This window comes from Pithys albifrons, chromosome 3, assembly GCF_047495875.1.
Source record: "Pithys albifrons albifrons isolate INPA30051 chromosome 3, PitAlb_v1, whole genome shotgun sequence".
Classification (NCBI taxonomy): domain Eukaryota; kingdom Metazoa; phylum Chordata; class Aves; order Passeriformes; family Thamnophilidae; genus Pithys; species Pithys albifrons.
In genome coordinates, this window is record NC_092460.1 from 30,315,866 (window position 1) to 30,332,873 (window position 17,008).

Below are 17,008 nucleotides of genomic sequence, written 5' to 3' on the forward strand. Positions count from 1 at the left end.
CGGCTTCGCCCGTCCTGTGCCAGCCGCTCCGCACGGACGGCGCGGGTGTCACCCCGCACGACCTGTCCCTATGAAGCGGGTGGCAGCCCCGCTCTCCCAGGATGTCCCATCCGGGGTGCCCGAGTCCTGCAGCCCAGAGGAACTCAGGCCACCCCCGGGCGGGACATCCCGACCTTGGCGGGAGCCGCCCCAGCACAGGATGGGTGGGCGGGCGGGCAGGTGATGCAGCGCCGGCCCTTAGGAGGGGGCGGCCCCGGTCCGCCTCGCCGCTATATGAGGCGAGGGGCGGGCGGCGGGGCGGGCCTGAGCGTGTGCGGGCACCGAGGTGAGCGCGGAGGCGGGAGCGGGCGAGGCGGTGGGGGACCGGCTGGCCGCGGCTTTCCGCAGCCCGGCCCCGCAGCAGCGGGCGCAGGAAGCGGAGGAGGAGGTGAATCCCCCGGCAGGAAGAAGCGGCTGCTGCTCTTGTCTTCCTTCTCCTCCGCCCTTGCTCAGGGAGCGGCTGCAGCCCTGCTCTTCTCTGCCCGGGAGGTGCTTCCTGCGCATCCCCGGCAAGGACTGGATGGAGGGCTGAGCGGGTGTCCCGGAGGCAGCCAGGCTTCCACCCGCGGGGCTGGCGTGGCGTGGCGTGGCGCGGCGCGGCGCGGCCTCCCCGGCGCCGGGCAGGCAGAATTGTGGTGTCATTGCTTTCCAGGAGCAGGTGTCCGTAAGTAGTTGGAGAGGAGGGTGGCGGAGCATCTCTTGCAGGAACTCCCTGCTCAAGGTTACAGCCCCTCCCATGGCAGCTGGTGCCTTACCGTGGCACAGGCACGTCTTTTGGGTGGATGTAGGCAGGGACCGGTTCCTCACAAAGGATGATGCTATTGTAACTGAGCGTGCTTCTTGCTTTATTCAGCGTTTTTGTTTTGTCATTCCTCTTTCCAGTTGAAATATTTTTAAGTTCTCAGTTGGATTGCTGCAGAGGTCATGAAAGGGTAAAACCGATTTAATGGGGTTGAAAAGAAGAGGGGCTATACCTTCAGGCTTTGCACTCCTAAATCTTCATTCAGGCTGCAGCCCGAATTGCCGGGCTGGCGGCGTGATTTGCAATTGCTTGCTTGCAGTTTTTTTTCCCTTGTGGGTGATGTGTGCAGGAAACCTGCCTAGTTTTATATGGTCACTATATTGGGCTTCTGGAATCATCCCCTGTGCTGTCCAATTCTGCCTATGTAAAGGGTTTCTGGTGTCTGGACGTGTGGGGAGCCTTTGAACAATACGAAGTTTGCCTTGCTTTGAAATGCCTGCCACGGTTTTTTCGAAAGGAAGGGAGAAGAGTGAAAAATTGTGACCAGTTCTCACTGAGGCTCAGTTTTGTGGCTACATGTTCTGAATGTATGATAAGAAAAGATGTAACTTGAAAAAGGGGAGAGAGAGGGAGGTGTGAGCGAGAGCTAAACAAAAGGAGTTTCTTTGCAGCTCCATCCATTTCAATGGTGCAGCTTTCCCAAGCCCCTTTTCATCGCCCATCATCACCTTCAGGCCGGTCGGAGGAAGGGGAGAAGAGGATGAAGGCGGCCAAGCAGCAGGTGACCCCGTCTGGGGAGAGCTCGGCTCCCGCCAGCCCCCTGCAGTCCGCGTTGAGCACGGCGGCCTCTCCTTCCCAGGCTTACGAGACGTACATCGACAATGGGCTCATCTGCCTCAAACACAAGATCCGGAACATAGAGAAAAAGAAGGTATGGCACCTATTTAGGCTGCCAGTTGTAAGGCTCATTACCTTTTAAAGTAATAATTCCTATTTTTTGAGTTGTTATTAATAGCTTGAATAAGGTTATGTGTGTATATAGAGATCAAATATATGTTGATCAAAACTGGAGATGCTTCTCCAGACTGCAACTGTTCAGAACAAACTTAGAACGGATTTAAAGATGGTTTATAATCTTGCAGAAGTATCTTATTTCTTTCATCAGTTACATGCATCTAATATTAGGATATAGAATTATTTGTAAAATTGGACATTAGAAGAGTGTTTTCTTTGATTTGTGGAAATGTCTGTTTATATTAAATATGTATTGCCCTTTGCATAAATATTCGACTTATATATTTTAAATATAGACAAATGTTATTGATTACAAAGCTTTTATACAGAAATCCTCCAAAGCCTGCTTTCTTGTTTTGGTCTCTGCTTTTCTGAGGCTGGAGGGACAGAAGAATGTTAATAAGAATAATAACAACTTAACTTTAATACACTTAAAATATTATGGCTATAGCTACTGAATTTTTGCATTCCAAGGCTTTTCAGTTGTTTGACAGGTGACCGAAAGCTGTATGCATGGTTTTTAATTGGGAAAAACGCTATTTTCGGTGAGATAAAAAAAATTATGCTGTTGCCTTCAATATTGCATCAGGATTACAAGTAAAGCAGCTGTGTGAATATATTGTATTTCTCTAAATGTCTGCAAAGCTTTTTGTTATGTGTTAGGGTGAGGAGAATGAGTAGATTAGATTTCTGGCCATGTGGTTAGGGGACTTGATCCTCCTGCAGGAGATGCAGTATTACTGCTGTCTCATGTCATGCACTGAATAATGTCAGACAAACATGTTTTCTTTGTGTGATTAACCAACTTTGTGCAGTATTCTAATTCTGTCCAGGGTAGCTTATGGTGAATTTCTCTGCTATCTTTGATTTTCACATGAATGTCAATATACCAGCAAATGAAAGTGTGACTTATTAAAATGAGTAGAAACTATTCCTAGTCCTAGAGTTCTATTGGCATAGTGTCAGTAAAATTCTGACAATACGCAAATGAAATAGCATTTGACTTCATGGCCATTAACTTCCCTTTCTTCTTCCTCTGTGTATAAAGAAGCTTGCAACACCCAATGGTTTAGTTTTTGTGTTGTTTCCATCAGCATTTAATGACTGTTTCAGTATATTTGAAATAGATTTTATTTCTTCCCTGAAGACACTTGTCCACTTTCTTAGGGAATAGTGCTGTAAAATCTTGATGTAACTGAAGCCAAATTTTTGAAACACGTGTTATGGAAAATTAAGAAGGATTATTCAGGGGTAATATAACTAAATTCCAGCATTGACTTGGAAAAGCTAAGCAAGCCTAACTTAAAATAAGGACACTAGATATATTTGGAGCTCCTTAGAAATATTGGATCAATGATGGGGAAAGGAAGTAGGCAGTCCTGCAGACTGAGATTGTCAAATAAAAGGCAATGGCAAAGCTTTGTGTACCTTTCTCCTTAGAACAAAAGGAAGTAGTAAAATTTCTATACTCTTGCAGTATGTGGATGGCTTAAAATACAGAAAGCATACGTAACTTCACTTATACTCCATACTTCACATTAGACAAAAATGAATGTAAAAGTTGACTTTGAATTTTCTGCAGCTCAAACTAGAAGACTACAAAGATCGTCTGAAGAAGGGGGAAGCCCTCAATCAAGACCAGTTGGTAAGCTTGCTTTGTTCATGAGTGGATGGCCTCAAAGCCAATGTGTCAGAAGGAGATGATGGTGTGACTTTACAGAAGCAGTGCCTGCAGGCCTGCTGTGGTATCTTTGATAAAACCAAATGAACAAGTTATTGGGAATTAGGCTGAACATTGAGCCCACAAGCTTTGTCTCCTACTTTAACCTTCCTGTGTTGTAATGAAGTAACAGAATGTCCTTATTTATCTTTGCTCTGTAGACTTTCAGCTGTGGTACTCCTGAACCTTTATTTCTTAATGAGGTGTCTGTGTGCAGCTTATCTGTATTGGCAGTGTAGTGTTAGAACCCAAACCTCAAGAATTCTGGGGTAGCTAATTAATCCTCACGACTTCTTCATTAACACGTGTCACTTGAAATTACCAGTTGGCTGCACAGTGCTGTTGGTTACAAGTAGCTGTTAATATCACTGATAGTCTTCTGTTGTTTTTTTTCTGTCTTGAACTTGAATGGATTCAAGAACTGAAACAGTTTCTGTACTGAGGAAGGTATTGCTTCTTAAGCATATCCAAGTAGCAGTGTCACATAATCCAAAGGGTTTATTGTTCTAGTCATCCAGGGTCACATTTTTAAAATGTACTGCACACATGCTAAAGAAGAACTATGTGATGAAGGGTGCTAACACTTCAGTGGTAGTGCTGATCCTGCTAATGAACCAGTTGGAAAAATTTCATTGAATGCTAGTTTTATCACAGTGCAGCAGTATGGGAATGTCAATACTACTTCGTTACTCAGAATCATTTGTAAAAAGAAACCCAAAGGTAAATGGGATAAGAGGCGAAATGATAACTTGCTACTTAAAAGCAGACCTATTGGAGTGAATGATCATTTACCACTTAGCAGTAAAATGTGATGTGGTCTCTTGCCATCTCAAATGCAAATGTAAATTGATTACATCTGATGATTAGAAGTAGGCTGATGACCTTTCAGTTCCTCTAAACTCAGCCTGGAATCGGGTGGGCCAGAATCTTTTGTGTTTAGGTCATAGGTATTCTTTACAATGTTTTCTGCCACGAACAATGAGACTAACAGTGTTCTGTGTAAGTTGGGCAAGTCTTGAATATGTTTTAAAGCCACATCTGAGTTTGACTACTTTATTATATGCCCCGGACTGTGAAAAGCTGTTAGGTGAAAGTGAAATTAAGAATGGGGAGCTAAAGAGATAAAGGATTATGTAGATGCATTTCCTTTCAAATGCATCCAGCAGCACTAATTTTGGAAAATGGCATTAACTTGCTTACTGGCTTTTAGTATTCCTAGCCGAGCTTTGCTTCTTAAATATTAGGATCTTTATTCCAGTTTCTGGGATAGTTCAGGCTTTTAAAATGAGTAATTAGGTGGTAGTCTAGACAAGTGGTAGTCAGACTGTTCAGATGACTTGCAAAAGCACATATACAGTCAATATTTAACTAATAATCTTGCGAAAACCCCCTTTTCAGACGTTAATATACAGAAATATTACATTTGTAGCTTTCAGATGCAAATTTCTGGTGTATATTCAAATTGAAGCTGGAGTGGAGCTTGACACAGTTTAACATTTAGCTAAGGAAACCAAGCTGCCTGTGACACATTGGAGCTCTAATGTAACTTGATGCCATCTATAGTTTTCATTTTCTTACACAGAGGAAGAAGTGCACATCTGGTGATGAAATTGTTTTGCAAGCAATTTGGATTATGCTGTAGTTACTTATGGTGCATGCCTGCCAAAGCTACGATGTGTGCTAGTCTCACTTTAGGAAACATTTGTTTCAAAAATGAGGAGCTTCCAAGTTAAACGCTCTTACTGGCAACAATGTGCTGTTTTGCAAGCTGAGCAGATTTTCCTCAGTACTATTCCTCCAACATGCTGTTAATGAATGTTAATAACAGGTGTGACAGAAGAAAGCTATTGCTTTCCTGCAGGCTGAGTTACAGCTTGTCATCAGAGCAGTGCTAACTGTTCTTGGCGTTTTGAGGTATGGAGTTTTACTCTGGAATTTGTTGCAAGTGCAGTTACTGTCATCTGTCTGCTGAGCTGCTGGTGTTAAATTGTGAGTCTTCCTTAAGTGTGTGGGCATTAAGGATTTAGAAGTTATTCTCCCAAGTGCCAAGTGAACTTGCTAATTAGGCCTTAAAAGTTCCTTGGTAAATTGTGTGAAGGCAACCTGAACTATCAGGCGAGTGCTCATGCAGTATGTGTTGAGTAGAATTTAGGCCTAGTAGTGTCTAGTATACTGCAAACAAGTGAACTGAGCAATCGAACTGATTGAACAAATGAACGTGTAACTTGTTTTCCAGTTGCTTCGGGAACACATATGGAATTTGCAAATGTCCCAAATCTTATTGGGGCAGTAGATAAAGCTTTTGTCACTGCACAGATGAAACATTCAACACTAACACTGCTTTGAAAGAACTCTATTTTAGGCTGATGTGCCTGTTATAGAAAAACTTGTGATATCATGTCAAGAGTATAAACCAAACTGAGTGTAAAGCACATGTGAACAACTCACTTAACTTGTTACTTCACAGACATGCCTTATGATAAGAGGATTTGGGCAGCACATCTGAACTACAGCATTTTGCTATCCTGAGAGCTGTCAAGGAAACTTAAAAATCAATGACCCAAAAGGCAATTAAGAATCTACTGCAATTAGTCTTTTTGAAGACCAGCTAGTAAAATATTGGTTAAAGCCATTGATGAAGACAGGAACATGGTTTTATTTGTGGAAGCTAAATTTGAAAGACCTTTTTTTTTTTGAGGACAGGCTTTCTTGTTTCAACATTAGTGTCTCAAGTATTGTACAAGATGTTGCTTGGGAGGTCTAATACGGGCAAGCTTGTAGAATATCTGTCTGGTGGTGTGAGCTGGCTTTGTGCTGCACATCTCAGATAGTTACAGGTGAATGATATTTACAATTAGATTTAAAGTACCAGCTACAGACACAGTATTTTAAAGTACACACAAAATGACCAGTTCACAGTGAGAGTTTAAGTATAAGGGAATTGAGTTGCAACAGTTAATTTTAAGCATGGAAAAAAATACATTTTTCTGTTCCTTTGTAGGAGGCAGTAGAGAAATATGATGAAGTTGTACACAACTTAGAATTTGCTAAGGAGCTTCAGAAGACTTTTTCAGGACTTAGCCAAGATGTAAGTATAAATGCTCTTCCCTATATTGCCAGGAGGTAACTGCAAGATTTGTGCTACTTTTCTAATGGCTACACTTATATTCCAGTGGGCACAGTATTAAGAAATTCCTGTCTTGGAGCAGAAGAGTGTTGACACTTTTGTGTACCACTGATCTCCCCATATAGCAACTTGGTGCACATCCCTGTAAGAGCTTGTGCTTAAGTAAACCCAGTCACTGTAACTCACCTGTGTTTGAGATGACTCCAGCTTACTTAAATTTGTAACCTTAGTAGTGTGCCTGACTTGGGCTCATCCCCTGCACAGGTGCAGACTGTTGGGAGAGCAGCTCTACTGGAAAGGACCTGTGGGTCCTTGTGGGCTTCAGGCAAAGTGACTGGAATGTACCCCTGGAGCAGTGAAGCCTGGACACAGACTGAGGACCCGCAGATTAAGGAGAACTGATTATTTGGTACTTGTTAACCAGTTGTGTCTGTTTCTGGTCACTTGGTAGACAAAGGCTATAGGTAAGCCTCAGTGAGTCCAGTGGTGAGTCCCTTAATGGCTAGGGCCTGGAAGACGAGACCTGTGAGATGAGCCTGGAAGAACTGGGCTTGCTGGGCCTGGTGAAGAGAAGGATTGGCAGGAGATGCAGTATTAGCCCTCAGATAGCAAATACTGAGAGGGTGGAGCCAGGATTTTTGCTGAGAGATAGGAGAAGGAATGATCACTAACTGAAATAGTAGGTTCCAATCAGGTAGGAGAAAATGGTCACTCTGAGAATCATGGAGGACTAGAGCAGCCTGTTTAGAGAAGCAGTAAAATCTGTCCTTGGATCTCTTCAACATCTGACTGAAAGAAGCTCCAAGCAATCTGGTTTTGGTTCAGTGGAGCCTTTGTTGTGGAGGCTGGGCTAGACAATGTCTCAGGATCCCTTCCAAACTGAATTTTTTAATGTTTCCAGTGAGGGAAAGTGCTGGAGTTAAATCACTTTGACTTCACTAAGAAGTACACTTCTTAGTAAAATTTAACTGAAACTTGTGGAGTTTGCTACTTAATCTGCTGTAGTTGTCTCTATATGTAAGGTCTCTATTCAGGGTTTAAAGCACTACCTACTTTATGTTTATGTGAGTGTTTTGTCTTTGGAGAAACTGATTTCTTGGCTCAAGCAAATATTACCCTTCTGGAAGGATTTGATCCAGGGTAGTGGTGGGAATGCTAAACATGATTGGTCGCTGTTCTGGCTTTATTTCTCTGTGTCCTACAGAATGCTGAAGGACTGATAAAATGGCTTGTCTTGGTGTTCACTGAGACCCAAATAGTTTTGCTAGAGAGGCTCTTCTTGCAAGTATGGTAATTCCAGGTAGTGTGGTAAATCTCTCAAAAGCACTATGTGAGCAAAGATTCAAGAGCCTTTTCAGCAGTGTTACTGCTTTGGGTTCCCTCTGTCATTCTGTGTTGAATACAGAATGTCAAACCTTGGATTGCTTCCTATTGCTTTCCTTTGTGTAGCTGCCTACAAAAATAACAGAAATGAAGAATTGTGACCCGGTGTATCTCTATGCAGGTGTTTTTAGTAATCCAGCGTTAACTTCTACATGTTTGTGTTTGTTCTTGAGCTTATGCTGCATTTCAAGGGTAACTCATTTTGTTTTTAACTTGGCTCTGCTTCTGCTGGTATGGATTCTCCAGCCAATAGCCATTACTGGAACACCAGGTGCCATTCTGGCAACAGCATCCTCGTATCCTTTACAGTGTGTTCTAGGAAACAGCATTTTCATAGATCTTGCCCCATATTGAGGCATTTTGAATTCTCCAGTTACTTGGATAGCTTCTGTCACATAGTACACAATGAGAAACTTCTTGAATACATGAGCACTATGTGTGTTTTGTGACTTGGGGTGTTGCTTATTTAATGAGTGTTTCAGTCTTCTGCCAACAGAAATAAAAGTAGCTGTAGGATTCTGCTGTATCTTTTAAACTGGGGTATTTAAAAGTGAAGAGCAGTTGTCTCAAGTTTCTTTTAGTAAGACAGCTTCTGCATCTCTAGCTTTGTGATAAATGTTTAAGATCAGCTAGGCCTGCATTTGTGCATTGGTATAAATTCTGTCAATTCCTTTAAAAGCTGTTACAATAAAGCAACTTGTAGACATAATCAGCATCTAGATATCATAAAGGCGTATCAGAAGTGAAGCTACCAGCATCCAGTTGAACTTAGAGAATTAGTAGATAAATGGGGAACTCTTCCAAAGGAGGAGCTTGAAAGATCCTGGGTATCTGAAGAGAGTCAGGAGCTTCTGTAAACTAACTGAATGGTTAGTTTGCTCAGTGTACCATGATCAATACTAGAACTCATTGTCTTATCCTAAAATCCTGTTACTAAACCATTATGTTTAATTGTTGAATTTGTGTATTAAAATAGCTGCTGAAAGCACAGAAGAAGGCTCAGCGGAGAGAGAGTCTACTGAAGCTTGAAGCAGAGAAAAAAAAACTGCGTACAATACTTCAAGTCCAGTACGTGCTGCAGAACTTCACTCAAGAGCATGTTCAGAAGGACTTCAAAGGTGGCATGAATGGTGCAATATATCTGCCTTCTAAAGAACTAGACTACCTCATAAGATTCGCAAAACTGACATGCCCTGAAAGAAATGAGAATTTGAGGTAGGTTCAAGATTTTTGTCTAATTAGTATGCTTTGTTCATTACAGTAAATGTCCTCTGTTTGACACTGCCATGTCTTTAAATACTATGTTTTGGAACGCTAATTAAAATTCTATTCAGTACACTTGCTTTAGTCTGAGATTAAGAATGTAACAGATTTACCTCACTCAGAGCATTTAAGGAAAGCTGTAGTAATTACAGCCTCAGGTGCAAGTTAAACAAATATTTGCCATCTTGTGTCTCCCTGTGGGACTGAGGGGAGATAGTCCAACACCATTCTAAGCAGGAAGGCTGGTGGTGTGCTGTTTCCTTGAGGTCTCACTGTTCATGAAGTAGCAAAAGTGCAGTAAGCTCAGAACTGTTCTGTATTCAGTTCACGTGATGATCCACATGTACTTCTTTATTCTAAAGGAATGCAAGGGGGTGCTCCTGAGACTCTCTTGCTATTAACTTCAAAGTGGCTTTAAAAAAAACCCTAAAAAACCCCAAACTTAAAGCCTAAAGTTTGTGATACCTCTTCATTAAATCTCATACATGTTAAGGTAACAAGTTGTTATTAGGTGGTAAACTGAAACACTTTATGGTTAAGTCATGTTTGAATATGGACTAACTGTTAAGTTCCCCAAAATTCTAATCATTTGCCATACATGTAGCTTCGCCTAATCTTTGCTGTTCTTTAGAAGTTATCTTAACAACACTTACAAAAAGCTATACAACAGGAGTCTCTCATTCAAGTGAAATAACATTATTTCTGGATTACTGTCACATATTACACTTCTACAAGAAGTGGAATCCTTTCTTCTGGGATACTGTGTTTCATTGTGGTGGATTTCAAATTCCATTGTCTGGAGGGGTGGATCATGGACCTATGACAAAGTTTCTCAATAACTGCTAGTTATTGAGAGAGGCAAGAGCTGTTGGTGGTTGCCCCTGTACATGTTCATCCAATAAATAAGGTAACCAACTGATTAAACAGCAATTGTTGCACTGTCTGGAGATCCTGTCTTGGAATGAACTCTGGCCATATGGTCTTGTGGGATAGTGCTAGGATCTGTGTATTGACCAACTAAAGCATTTCTGTTTGCCAGGTTAAATTACACTCAGACAGATATAGAACAATTGCTTTCAGTGATTTCAGGGCTTAGTATTCACTCTGTGCGTGCAGCCTTGGTTTGGAGGGCTGAACGTTAGTTGGGATGCTGCAGCACTTAATCTTGACTATGATTCTACCTGGTGAAACTTGTTTTAGTGTTGAAGACCAGATGGAACAGTCATCTCTCTACTTCTGGGACCTTCTAGAAGGAAGCGAGAAACCTGTGGTTGGAACAACATGTGAGTGTCTTATCCAGAGAAATAATTGAAACATCTGAAACTTGTGTACTTGTTTAAAACATCTTAAAACTAGTGAACACACATGGAAGGCTACCAAATTAAGCATTTCCAAGCACTATGTGTAACTATTATCCAAAGATGAATTGCTGTTTTATTTAAGTTCTGGTTTTTTTAAGTACAGATCAATACTTGCTTTTTCTGGCTCAAGACTTCTAAGCAATGTACTAGCATGTTTTTGAGGAATAGTGATGGTAGTAATGGAAAAGCTGATGCATGAATAACTTACAGAACATCGGGAAGCTTTTTGTATAGTTATGTGATGATGGGTTAGGCTTGGAATAGTTTCCAGCCATGAAATGTTTAGTTGAGCATAATCACATGTATTACAAAGCTTCATTGGCCTCAGGCTGAAGGGCCCACAGCACTGAAGATTCTCCCTTTGTAGGAATTGTAGACTCATACCTGCTGTCTGCCTACAGTGCAGGATACCAGCCACACTAGGGAAGAATTGTCATTATTGGAACTTGCTGCTATCTCTGATCATGCACAGTGCAGTCTTCGTCCTGTGACAAGTGTCCTCACTTTTCAAGCACATCACAATCTGTGGGGCTCTACATATCTTCTGTTTGTGGCATAGTTCCAAAACCCCTGGCTGTAAACCAACATACATGTTCTGTGTTCCTATTTACAACTTACTTGCTTATGAGGAAGCTGCCCTTGAGTTGTAGTCTTTTCTATTGCAATCAGACCTTGCTTGTCTCATCTACTCCAATCTTGTAGTGGCTGTGTGGAAGGAATCTTGCATTTGTCACTGGCAATTGTGTTGAAGCTGTTAGACCAGAGCAGCAGTGTGCCCTATCAAACTTACTCATGCAGGTAGTTGAACTGACAACGAAGTGTTAACTCTTCCCATGTACTTCCAAACAAACTGCAAGCTGCCCTTGTATTGCTACAGGCTGGTAACTTTAGCCTTGTATCTGTTAACATGAATAGATAGTTGCCTAGCTATCTTGGACTCCAAACCTTTGTTTTGTCTATCACCTAAACAACTTTTGTCATCATTTTATCAGTATCTTTAGCCCTCTAGTGTCAGACTTGCATCCTTTTGTGTGCAAGCTAGTCTTCAGATAAAGCTGTTAGGTCTTCTTATTAGCATTCATTGCCTTGGAAGACAATTTTTTTATTGCCATGTTAAATTCTAGGTGCAACTCTTGTTTGTATGATTATCCCTGGTAGGAGTGATCTTCCTTTTCTCATGGCTGTCCTGTTTCTAGCTCTTCTGAAACATTTACCTGTATCACTGCTATTCTTGAGGTCTTACTCTAATTGCTCTTTTTTGTTTGCATAGAGGAGGGAACTGAACAGAGCTTCTCAGAGCTCACAGCTAAGCTTTTGTTCAACCATGTCTGCTTTGACTTTTTTCAAACTTCAGAGGATAAAGTTCAGTCTGAAACAGTCTCTTGCATTCCCTCTGCTTGTTTTTGCAGTTCCTAACTTTTCCTTCTGAGACTTACTGTTCTGTCACTGGGAAGAGAGTCTTGCAGGGCAGTTCCATAGTGACTGTTTAGCTTTACCTATGGTTACTATCAATGCTGGCTAGCTCATACATGGTAAATGAATCCCTTTCTAAGTGTATGGGAGACCAGGTGTCTTAGTATTTATCTTGTGTGCATTTAAACACAAGGCACAGGCTTACCTCTGGATTGGAAAGATGTTTTTGACAGTAACCTATTAAGCAGTCAAACAAATACTGTCCTAAAACATTTTATTGCTATAACTTGGTAAGATGTGTAAACTTGGAGAAGTTGCAATTCATATAAAGGGAGGCAGTAGGAAGTCTTAATCTGTAATCTGAATACCCCTTAATTTCAGATTTTTCCAATTTTAACTTAATGGATTTTTACTCTTCAGATAAACACATGAAGGACCTGTTATCCAAACTTCTGGACTCTGGCTACTTTGAAAGTATTCCGACTCCTCGCACTGCTGTGCCAGTAAAAGAATTGGAAGAAGAAGTAAATAGAAAATCTGAGAAAGCAAGACAGAGTTTGAAAGGAGAGCCTCTCAAAGAACCAGGTGGAATATTACAAGGTTCAATTTTTGTATTAGTGTTGGGAAAGGCTTGAACTGAGCATTGACTTTGCATAGCTTGATGCTGTAGCTTGCTTGTAATGTAGTAACTGAAATGGAACCTGCAAGTCTTGCAGCCCTAAACTGGCTAATAATGTAGGAAAAAATTAACTGTTATAGAATGTTTTTGCCTTACAAGCAGGTCTCCATGTTCAAGATGTGTGAACTGTCTGGTGTAGGGACTATTATATATTACAATAATGAAATTATGAATACTGCAAAACGTTTCTTGCTGAACACTAAACTTCTGCAAATGTAAAACCTAATCAGAAAATTAAAGCTTGTCTAAAAGATATCAAGTTGAATGGCAAGCTGAGCATTCAGAATATCTGGTTGAGCAATTGACACTACTATTTATATAGAATTAAAGAGGTGCTACTGCTTGGTCTGCTTTTCTGCGTTTGATCAGTTGAAACAAATTAACATCCTTTCTTTAGAATCCATTATGGAACTTATGAAGTCTGAAATACAGCCACAGGAGGTAAGATACTCCACTACTAATTGCTATTTCTTTAGTATTGTCATTTCAGACACATAATTGCACTTCTGCAACCCTTTTTTTAAACTTAAAAAGTGAGGCTGAACAGCAACCTAGGTGTTGCTTTATGTAGAAAGCATTAAAGACTTGGTTGCCTTTCTATTTCTGATGCCAAATTTATGGCATCAGGGATGTTTTGGGATAAATGGAGTAGGATTACATGAAGCAATTATAGTACTTTATTGCCCTGGCACTTTCCTGAATAAAACAAAGCTTCAGCCTTTAGAGTGAAAACACAGTTCTTTTGTGTACTGTGGAATAGAGAAAATACACATCTACTAAAGCTGTCTGTAAAAGCTAAGCTTGTTGCAGTAGGCTTGATATTGGTGGGACTGAGAATTATGTAGGTTTTACCCTGATTTGTCAGAAAAATTGGGATTTCAAGACAGACTTGTGTGCACAGGGGTGTGTAGACTGTTTTAGCACCTCTTCAGACTCCTGTGCTCAAGCTTTGATTGTCAGTAGCATAAAAAACATTAGACTTGGTTCAAAAGGTGGGGAGGGGTGTCCTTTTGTAAGTGGAAGTACTGGTTCTTAAATGCTGAATGCCTGTTTCCCAGGTATCCCACTAGAGGGTGTACTCTAGAACAAGTTTTTGTAACTTACTGGTAACAGTTACCTGACTCTTCTGGTGTCTTATGAGAAAAAAAATTCTCAGTCAGTGAGCCTTGTACATTATTCACTTCATACATTTACTTCCTGTTCACGACAAAGTGTTAACCCAGAAAAACTTCAGCACATCATAATTTAACTCTCAGACTTACACTAATCACAGCCTGCAGTTGAAGTCCAGTGGTACTAAATCTGAGAATCTGGTGACTTTTTACGATTAAAACTCTATTAAGAATGAAGGGTTTACTTGGTTACTGGGCCCAATATTCTGGGGGAGATGGCACTGCTAAGTTTAGCAGAATGTTTACTAATACAGTACCACAGCATTTTAGATGCTTAGGACAAGAGTTACCTTTTGTAAAAAATCACAGTTAAACTTGCTACTGTCACTGCCTAGGAACATGAGGTAGCACTGAGGATAAGAGCAGTAGGTTCACTCAGTTTGAGTGGGTTTTACTTGTGCTTTTCAGGACTGTTTCCCATTTCTGTGGCGTGCCAAGCAAAGCTAGTCTGCAGTGTTGTAGGATAAAGCCATGGCTGTCCACATAGTTTCTATGACTAGTGCTTAGACTGTCTAGGCTCTGCTTTTAGTCAGCAGTTTTCAGTAGCTGGGTGACCTAATTTAACTGACCTGAACTGTAGTAGCAAAATGTGTTCTTGGGAGCCATTAAGTTTCTCTGGTCTATATAGTTTCTCAACAGGCGTTATTTGCCTGAAGCAGAATACTCTGTCAAGAAGAAGACAGAAGAGCCCAAATCTTGGGAAGCTGAGTGTGCTAGAAAGCAAGAACCTCCAAAGTCCTGGGAAATGCTTGTTGATACTGCAGAGCAGGAACAGAAGCAGAAGCAAGAGGCCTTAAAGCCTTGGGAAGCTCGTGTTAGACAGCAAGAACTAAAGAGACCAGATTCTCCAAAGCCTTGGGAAGCTCATGTTAAAGAGGAGGAGCAGAAGAGTGAGTCTACAAAACCCTGGGAGACTCGTGGTGAGGAGGAACAAAAGAAGAAGCAAGAAATTCCAAAGGCCTGGGTAGCACGTGTCCGAGAGGAGCCAGAGTCCCCCAAACCCTGGGTAGCAAAGGTTAGGGAAGAACAGGACCAGAAGAAACAGGAATCACCTAAGCCATGGGCAACAAAAGTTAGGGAAGAGCAGGAACAGAAAAAGCAGGAGTCCCCAAAACCTTGGGTAACCAAAGTTAAGGAAGAACCAGAAGAAAAGCATGAATCTCCAAAACCTTGGGTAACCCAAGCTAGGGAACAGCCAGAACAAAAGAAGCCAGAGCCTGTGAAAACATGGGAAATGCCTGTTAGGGAAGAGCCAGAGCAAAAGAAGCAGGAGCCTGTGAAGGCTTGGGCTGCACATGTTAGGGAGGAACCAGCACAAAGCAAGCAGGAGACTCGAGAGGCTTGGGAAAAAGCTGGCAGGCAGCAGCAAGTGTCACCACCGCAGTTACAGAACCCTCCGAAGTCCTGGGCAGCTGCTGCAAGTATTGGGCCAAAGGAGCAGATGGGGCCAAAGAAGTTTGATATGGAACCCAAAGAAGTGAGTTGGCATATGTAGTATTACCTGTCATAAGCTTTTGACACTAGTGTATTGGAATAAAGCTATCCATTAGCAGAGCCTTTATAAGGTGTATTTTGTAGGCCTATATTTAGACTCCCATTTCATTCTTTCTTGGTGGGGAATGATTCTGGCAGTTAAAATTTATATTTGAATAGCAAGATAGTCTGCTTTGCTTTTTACATCAGCACAGTGTTTCAGCCCTGAGTAACTGCTTTATGCGTAAGACAGAAGAATTAACTTGGTTCATCTATAGCTGTTGGCTCTGTCCACTGTTAGCAGTACAAAGCAGGTATGACTCATCCAGGGATCAAATACTTTGTGTCTGCATGCAAATAGCACTTCAGTAATTTTTAGTCTTTTGATTAAAATAGCTGCTGATTCAAGAGAGATCTAATGTCTAGATCAAGCAATACCAACTATACCGGGGCTTAAATATGTATTTCCAGATGAATGCATAAACCATACTGCTGTTCTGGGGAGTCTAACAATAGCATAGCTCTAGAAATGTAAAAGGAAGCCACTGCAGGGTTTACAGCTGAGCAGGCTGCTACCTTCTGCTCACATTGCCTTCCTTCTCACCTGTGCTTGGGTAGCAATAATTCTGATAACTGTAAAAATAGATAACTGCACTCTGCTTTATATGCCATCTTCTGCCATTAAGAACAGTGTTAATTTAAAGTTGACATAACTGAAAATTGGATGTTCTTGTGCCTAGAGGCGAGACCGCAAACCGAAGGTTGAACATGAGATCAAGAGAGTATGTAACATGCAGAACTGGGTAACAAAATGGGGTTAAGGTGTTTCAGTTTGATTCATGAGTAGAATCTTGTGTCCACTGGTGGTGGTGGTACAGGGAGAAAGCCTGGTTGCCTCACTTAGTAACTCTGAGCACAAATAGGTGTTGTGCACCCACCTATGCATAGTATTACTGTAACTGAAACTAAGTTTTGGAATAGTCTCAAGCAGTTTAAGAGGCCTTGGAATTTCTGGTGTCATGTTACGTTACAATTTAAATGCAAGATACTTCCTATTGGGATGAGGATGTTATTTTTATATGGGATGGATAGATGGGTGGCTTAAGTGGATGACAAAACTTGGCTGCAGTAAGTAAAAGGAAGGGTCTCCAGTCAGCTGGAGAAACTTGCAGACTGCCTAGGAATCTTCCTAGTAGTGTGCACGTGAGCATGTTGGCAAAGTTAAACTAAATGTTGGCATGTGAGGCTGCTTAAGCTGGATTGCTGAATTAAGTATATCGTATTTTGAAGTATTCAGACTTGGATTTACTCAGTCCATAGGGAAACACCCTCTGCCATTATTTTAGCTTAGTAGCTACTGAGAAATCCTAATATCAAAAGTATATTGATTTAGTAGAAAACAGTGTAATGTCAACATAACTAGTTTTTAAAAAATGGACATATCTTTGACTTGAGGTGCATATAAAGAACAATTAAAATCATATTAAGTTTTTCAGATGAGTTTCTCTTGTCTTTGTTTATATAAAGAGGCAATGCAGTGCCACAGCTGGATGTGCTTAACTCCCAGAGACTCTATAAATGACCTTCTACAAAGATGTAGGCATGGCAGATAAGAGACCTCT

At 41.3% G+C, this 17,008-nt stretch overlaps 1 protein-coding gene across 5 annotated transcripts in view; it reads left to right on the top strand.

Annotated features, from left to right (window-relative positions):
• Positions 1-298: 298 nt before the first annotated feature.
• CAPRIN2 (caprin family member 2) overlaps positions 299-17,008 on the top strand; it is a 33,548-nt gene continuing 16,838 nt past the window's right edge. For 3 of the 5 annotated variants that reach the window (XM_071549766.1, XM_071549768.1, XM_071549767.1), the window contains exons 1-9: positions 299-325; positions 1,453-1,712; positions 3,378-3,440; positions 6,517-6,603; positions 9,002-9,240; positions 10,489-10,571; positions 12,483-12,647; positions 13,139-13,182; positions 14,542-15,390. In XM_071549766.1, coding sequence (XP_071405867.1) covers positions 1,467-1,712; positions 3,378-3,440; positions 6,517-6,603; positions 9,002-9,240; positions 10,489-10,571; positions 12,483-12,647; positions 13,139-13,182; positions 14,542-15,390 — 1,776 coding nt within the window. In that variant the 5' untranslated portion in view covers positions 299-325; positions 1,453-1,466. Of the gene's footprint in view, positions 326-451; positions 704-1,452; positions 1,713-3,377; positions 3,441-6,516; positions 6,604-9,001; positions 9,241-10,488; positions 10,572-12,482; positions 12,648-13,138; positions 13,183-14,541; positions 15,391-17,008 lie in introns of those variants that run through there. The other 2 variants (XM_071549769.1, XM_071549770.1) reach the window with 2 other exon arrangements.